At 42.6% G+C, this 6,733-nt stretch overlaps 1 protein-coding gene across 1 annotated transcript in view; it reads right to left on the bottom strand.

Moving 5' to 3' along the window:
* The window catches only part of Rfc1 (replication factor C subunit 1), a 96,321-nt gene extending 89,855 nt beyond the window's left edge, over positions 1-6,466 (bottom strand). The window contains exon 1 of the mRNA XM_023702767.1: positions 6,202-6,466. Within this exon, the coding sequence (XP_023558535.1) occupies positions 6,202-6,465 (264 nt within the window). The 5' untranslated portion in view covers position 6,466. The remainder of the gene's footprint in view (positions 1-6,201) is intronic.
* Positions 6,467-6,733: the final 267 nt, after the last annotated feature.

Consider the following 6,733-nt stretch of genomic DNA (forward strand, 5'->3'; position numbering starts at 1 on the left):
AGACATACCATGTTCATGGATGAGACTTAATATTAAAATGGTAATACTCCCCAAGTTGATTTACAGATTAAAGATATTTCCTATCAAAATCCCAGTGATTTGGCTGTTTCTAAAATTTACATGGAAATCCAAGAGACTGGACTAGCAAATGATTTTGAAAAAGTACAAAACTGGAGGATTCATATTCCTGATTTCAAAATTTATTACAAAACCACATTTAAAAAGACCATGTACAGAAGCTTTAGGACAGATGTACAGACCAATGGAACAGAACTTAGGATCCAGAAAATATTCTCACATTTACAGAGAAGTATGTTTGCACAGGATACCAAGATAAATTAAAGGAAACCAGGCAGGGTGTTACACCCCTGTATCCCAACCCTCAGGTTGAAGCAGGAGGATCACAGAGAATTCAAGGCCAGTCTGGGCTACAGTTCAAGACCAGTCTGAACTGCATAGTGACAACTTGTCTGAAAAAGACAAAAAAGATAAATCAATGGGGAATGAACAATCTTTTCAAAGAAATGGTTCCGAGACAACTAAATACCTACATACAGAAGTATAAACTGAGACCACAATACCTGACACCCCATGAAAAACAGGAAATGAGAAAGAAGAGTAAGTAAGGGCCTCACAAGCCAAGTACTAATACAGAAAGACAAACAGACCTAAAGATATGGGGCCGGGGAGATGGCTCAGTAGAATAAGTGCTTCCCTGGGAAGCGCAAGGGCCTGAGTTCAATCCCCAGTTCCACCAAAAAAAAAAAAAAAGGACACAGGCTGGGGAGATAGCTTGGTGATCTAAGTGCCTGACTGGCGACTGGCAAGTGCAAGGACCAAGGTTCGATCCCCAGTACTACATGCCATGCTGGCCCTGGAGCCCCAGAACCCTGGAACTCCGGGCATGTTGTGTTGGCCACCAAAACCAGGCATTGTGGCACAGGCCTGTAATCCCAGAGTTGGAGAAGCTGAGACAGGAGGATCACTACAAGTCTGAGCTGCATATTGAGACCCTGTACCAAAAAAAATTAAGAAATGAAAGATTAAAATATAATTTTTAAAAGATATAGAAATATACAAATACATACATGCCAGGACCTGTAATAATATGGTGTCACAGAACTGTTCCAGGAGCATTTAAGAGCAAATATGAAGTGAAGGGCACCCTCAGAGTGAAGCAATGAGGCGGCTCAGATCATAACACAGTTACAATAATCTGACAGATTTCAAAAAGATTGTCCCTTAAATTTAATATGTGCTAGTTCAACTTTATGAAAATTTTTAATATTATACCAGCAAAGCCAGACATGGTGGTACATGCCTATAATTCCAGTACTGGCGGGGGCTGAGCCAGGAGGATCTTGCAAGTTTGAGACCAGCCTGGCCTATATATAAGCTCAAGGCCAGCCAGAACTTCTTAGCGAGACCCTGTCTCAAAAAGACTAAAAAAACAACAACAAAAAAAAAAAAAAAAAAAAAAAAAAAACCTGTACCAGCTAATTCATTATATGTGCTGGTTTCTTTAAAAAGACATCTTTCAGGTTTTACTTACATTTTGAGAAATTAAATCTCACAGAACCCAAATCACTTACATGACTTTATTCCTTGTTTTCCTTTCCTTTTTATTGTATTAATAAATAATATAGCGGCCAAGGAAATGGCTCAGTAGAACAAGCGCTTCTCTGGCAAGCACAAGGGTCTGAGTTCAATCCCCAGTTCCACCAATAAAATAAAATAAATAATATAGTCACACTTTTAAAATTCAGAAGGATAAAGTCTTTCTCCTACCCCGCCTCTAAGATACATACTTTTTATCTCTGCAGGTAACAAAATTTTTTTTTTTTTTTTCCCCTCTGAATGCCTTCAAGGCAGGTTTGGCTGGCTTGAGTTGTGGGAATGGAACCACAGCAACCTGAGCCTGACTGCTCTGTTGAAGCAGCCACTTAAAGAACTGAGCTAAGTGGCAGGCCCCCTGCAGGTAACAAATTTATCAGTTCCTTGTATATCTTTTCAAAGGAGTTTATATCTTTGTATAAAATTTTTCTTTTCCTACTTCAGGGATTACAGGCATGCACACCACAGTCAGCTCAAATTTTTCTTTTTCTAATGGTTACACATACTTTACAATTCCATTGTGTATCTAGTATTTATCCCTTAATTGATAATGTTTGATTAGAAAGTACTGGGGGGAAAGCATTCCCAGGATGAAAGCTGTTTTGAGTATGGTGTTCTCAGATGCTAGGTGAGGAGCCAGGGATTTAGTGTCCCAGTGCCTACCTGGCAATTGTGAGGTCCTGAGTTTAATTTCCACTACCCTGCCCCCAAAAAAAGCAGCAGCCAGGTGAATCCTCTAAAATGACGTTACGCATCTAGATGCATATCTCTGGGCAGAAAATTTACACACAGTTCACATTTATCATCAAGAACTGTGACCTAAATAGAACTACTGCACTCATACACAAGTGTTCAAAAAAACCTTTGTTAAACAGAATTGTAGTCTGGGTTTTGCTACACTTTCTCTGTACAGAATAGAGAGCTTAGGTAAGTTCAACCAATATAATACAAATTTCTTACCTACTTTCTAAAATTTTTTTCAATAACTAAGAGTAAAACTGACCAATTTGACCTATTTCTTTTCTGCGAAGAGGTCTGCTTTTCATCAGTACCATGTCCAGAAATACTAAAGAAAAGAGCCATAATTAAAAAGTATCTGGCCAGCCAAATAGCTCAGCAGGCTGGGAATTCAATCCCTGGGCCTTTTCTGCTGCTCCCCGCCCCCACTCCCCCCCCCCCCGCACACTGAGACAGCAACTGTGACTGGGTGTAGTGGTGTGTGCCTGTAATCCTAGCTCTTGGGAGGCTGTAAAAAGGCGGATCACTATGAGTCCAATCTAGTAGTGAGACCCTGAACACCCTTTAGACCCTTACCTAAAATACAAAAAAAATAAAAATAAAAATTTTTTAAAAGTAAGTATCCATTGCTGGACCGGGGAGATAGCTCAGCGGTCCAAGCACCTATATGGCAAGCACAAGAACCCAAATTCAATCCCCAGTACCGCATGCCACACTGGCCCAGCACCAAGCCAGCCACGGAAACATGGCATGGTGGCCCACACCTGTAATTCCAGTGCTGGGGAGGCTGAAACAGGAGGATCACTCCAAGTTCAAGCTGCATGGTGAGATCCTGTACCAAATAAATAAGTAAATAAAAGATTATTAAAGAAAAAAGAAAAAAAAAGTATCCACTGCTTCTCAGCCTTTTGGCTAAGATCAAGTGTAAAAAGTACCCAAACCAGGCATGGTGGTGCAGGCCTATAGCCCCAGCATTCGGGAAAATGAATCAGAATGATCCCCAGAAGTTCAAGGCCAGCCTGGGCTACGTAGCAAGACCCTGTCTCAAAGTACTCAAAAAATAAATAAATAAATAAGCAATAATTAATAAAAACTATCAAAAGTTGTCTTTCAATCTGTCATTCACCATAATTGACACCAAAGATATCTCCAATCCTCCTTAAAATCTACAATACTTTCTGCAGAGTCCTTTCTGAAAACACAGGTCACTGGAAGCTGGGCAAGTGCGTAACATATGCCAACTCACAGAATTAAGAATGCAAATTATTATACACTACCATGTTCAACCCTCAAAACAAACATTTACAATATCTATCCTTCTCTGCCCTGTTTTAAAGACGGGAAACAGAAGTTAAGAGATTAAAGTTAGTCTTTCGGGTCCTCCTTTCTCTTTCAGGTCCTCCTTTCCAAGATGACAAAAAAAGAAGGAACAATGGTCGTGCCAAAAAGGGCCGCAGTCATGTGCAGCCTATTCACTGCGTACCCAAGGATAAGGCTATTAAGAAGTTTGTCATTCAGAACATAGTGGAGGCCGCCACCATCAGGGACATTTCTGAAGTGAGTGTCTTCGACGGTTATGTGCTTCCCAAGCTGTATGTGAAGCTGCATTACTGTGTGAGTTGTGCCATTCACAGCACAGTGGTCAGAAATCGATCTCGTGAAGCCTGCAAGGACCGAACTCCTCCACCCCGATTTAGACCTGCTGGTGCTGCCCCACGACCTCCACCAAAGTCCATGAAAGGGGAGCTGGGGCTTAATGGACTGAAGAAAACTCTTGAGAAAGAAATAATAAATTGAATGTTATACTTTATACAATATGTTGAGTATACCTGCCAGAGGTGGGTTGGGTTAATTCAGCCTATCCAAGTTTAAGTTTGTACTCTGAAAATGAATAAAGAGGAACACACTGGAAGGGGGAAAAAAAAAGAGATTAAAGTTAAACTGATCCTACCAATTTGATTTGAAACTGTCTCATTGATATTTATTTCTCAATAAAATTATTGAAAAAAATAAAATAAATAAATAAATAAAGTTAAACTGATCCAAAACCACATAACTATTACACTATACAAATACACTAACATCTATAACATAACTATAAACTATCAAATCAAACTAAAACATTTCTTCTTCTTCTTCTTCTTCTTCTTCTTCTTCTTCTTCTTCTTCTGTTGTTTTTGTGTTTTTGAGACAGAGTGTCACTATGCTGTTCAGACTCATCTTGAACTCACTTTATAGCACAGGCTGTCCTCAAATTCATTGATCCTCCTGCCTCAGCCCCCCAAGTACAGGGATTACAGGCCTGAGCCATCCTGCCAGGGTCACATTCTTCATATTTTTTCCTTATTTGGTACCAGGAATTGAACTCAGGACCTTAAAACCTCCAAATCTCATCAACTTTCAAAAATACCATGGGGCCTGAATTCCAAAATGTGATGATGATTATATTATGGAAATGATACAACGTAGTGGTCAAAAACCTACTTTTAACTGTAATTCAATCATCTACCAGTTACATGGCAAACTTCAACTTATTCTGGAATGAAATGAAAAATATGGCTGGGCATGGTGGCTCACATCTGTAATCCCAGTACTTGGGAGGCTGAGGCAGGAGGATCACTGTGAGTGTGAGGTTAGGCTGGGCTACATAGTGAATTCAAGGGCAGCTTGAACTGAATAATGACACCTTGTCTCAAAAAGATTTTTTTTTTAAAAAATAAAAACAATGTACTTAAAGCAAACAGTTTAAGCTACATGTGGAAGCATGTGCCCCTAATTCCAGCTCAGGAGGCTGAGGGAAGAGGATCCCAAATTCAGGCAATTTAGCAAGACCCTACCTTAAACTTCTATAAAGGTTGGGGATGCAGCTCAATGCAAAGGCCCTGGGTTCAGTCCCCAGTACAGGGAAAAATAAGCAAACAGCTCATTGGGAGGTGGTTGATTCAGGGTAGCTATTATCAACATTATTTTCATTTTTTGCGAACAAATACACCTGAAAAATTTTCAAACTTGCCATGAAACTTTTTCCCTTGGAATGTTAGCACTGTGGCAAGCTAATGATTTTTAAACAGCTATGCCTGATTAAATGAATACCTTCCAGTTTATGGAGCGGCTTAATTTGTCCTTTACAACTATTTCAAACCGTATCCACCGCCATCACGTCTTTTTTGCCAACTAATTATTTCACTCTCCATTTGTTTGAATGTTTTACACAAAACGAGGCACTGAAGTTTTCAGAGCCAAAGTTTTTTTTCCACATTAGGTGGTAAGACATGACAACTGTCAAACATTATATGTTTCTACTCGCTATGTTTTTCTTTTACTGGCAAACTATATTATCCTTTAACTCCTACAATTTAATCTAAGAAAACAAAAACATCTTCCACACGCCATCCGGTCTGCACACGGCTGAGAAGAGTTCGGGAAACGGTTGATGAAAGTAGAAGGCCTGAGACAACTTACGCAACACAACACGAAGTTTGCTATATTTTCATCCTGAGGACCCAAAGCTTGAAATTTGCGCTTTAGGAAACATGCAGCCTGAGATTTGGGACAACGAGGCACAGCAGTGCAAACTTAATGCTGCGTCCCCAAATCACAGTGAAGTCCTCCTTCCTCCCTTCCCCCAAGGGTAGCAAAAAAAGAAAGGGGCCGCGCGCAACCGCAATCCCTGCAGAGCTGCGGCCGGAGCCGGAGAGCTCGCGGGCCAGACAAGTTGTGCGCCGGGTGCCCGGTGCGTGGCCCCTTCCAGCCTCCGCTCCCCCACCCTTCCCACCAGGAACGCCCAGTCCACACCCGGCCCGCAGTGTCCCATGCCCGCGACACGCACAGCCTGCCCCGGGGACTCACCATCGCAGCCCCAGGAGGAAGGAGCAGGCGGACAGGCCAGCGGGCTGGGCAGTCCGTTAGCGGAGCTCGGGATCCATTGGCGCCAACAACTTCTCCCGCGAAGTGGAAGAAGGGGCGGCGGCGCGCGGCGATGACGTCAGGAGGCGCGCGCAGCCCTTTGGCCCCGCCCCGAGCGGGAGGTGCGACGCGCCCCGGAAGCCGGCGCCACGCGGCGCTCACCCAGGTGGCTAACCTGCAGGGTTTGGGGCCGTGACACCCAAGCATGGGATCTGAGATTGGACTGCAGGCAAAGCCCTGTACCAGGATCCTTACGGCCACATGTCTGCAGGGTACTTACCATCCCCCACAGTGAGATAACTTTTTTTTTTTCAAACAGGATCTCACTGGGTAGCCGAGCCTGGCCTCGAATTCTTGGCGATCCTCCAGCCTCAGCCTCCCAAGGGCTGGGATTACAAGCGCGCACCACCATGCCCAGCCGAGATAACATTTTTGGTGATGTTTTGGTTTTGTCGGTATTGGGACTTGAAGTAGG

Source organism: Octodon degus, unplaced genomic scaffold, assembly GCF_000260255.1.
Source record: "Octodon degus isolate 3935 unplaced genomic scaffold, OctDeg1.0 scaffold00158, whole genome shotgun sequence".
In the NCBI taxonomy this organism is placed as follows: domain Eukaryota; kingdom Metazoa; phylum Chordata; class Mammalia; order Rodentia; family Octodontidae; genus Octodon; species Octodon degus.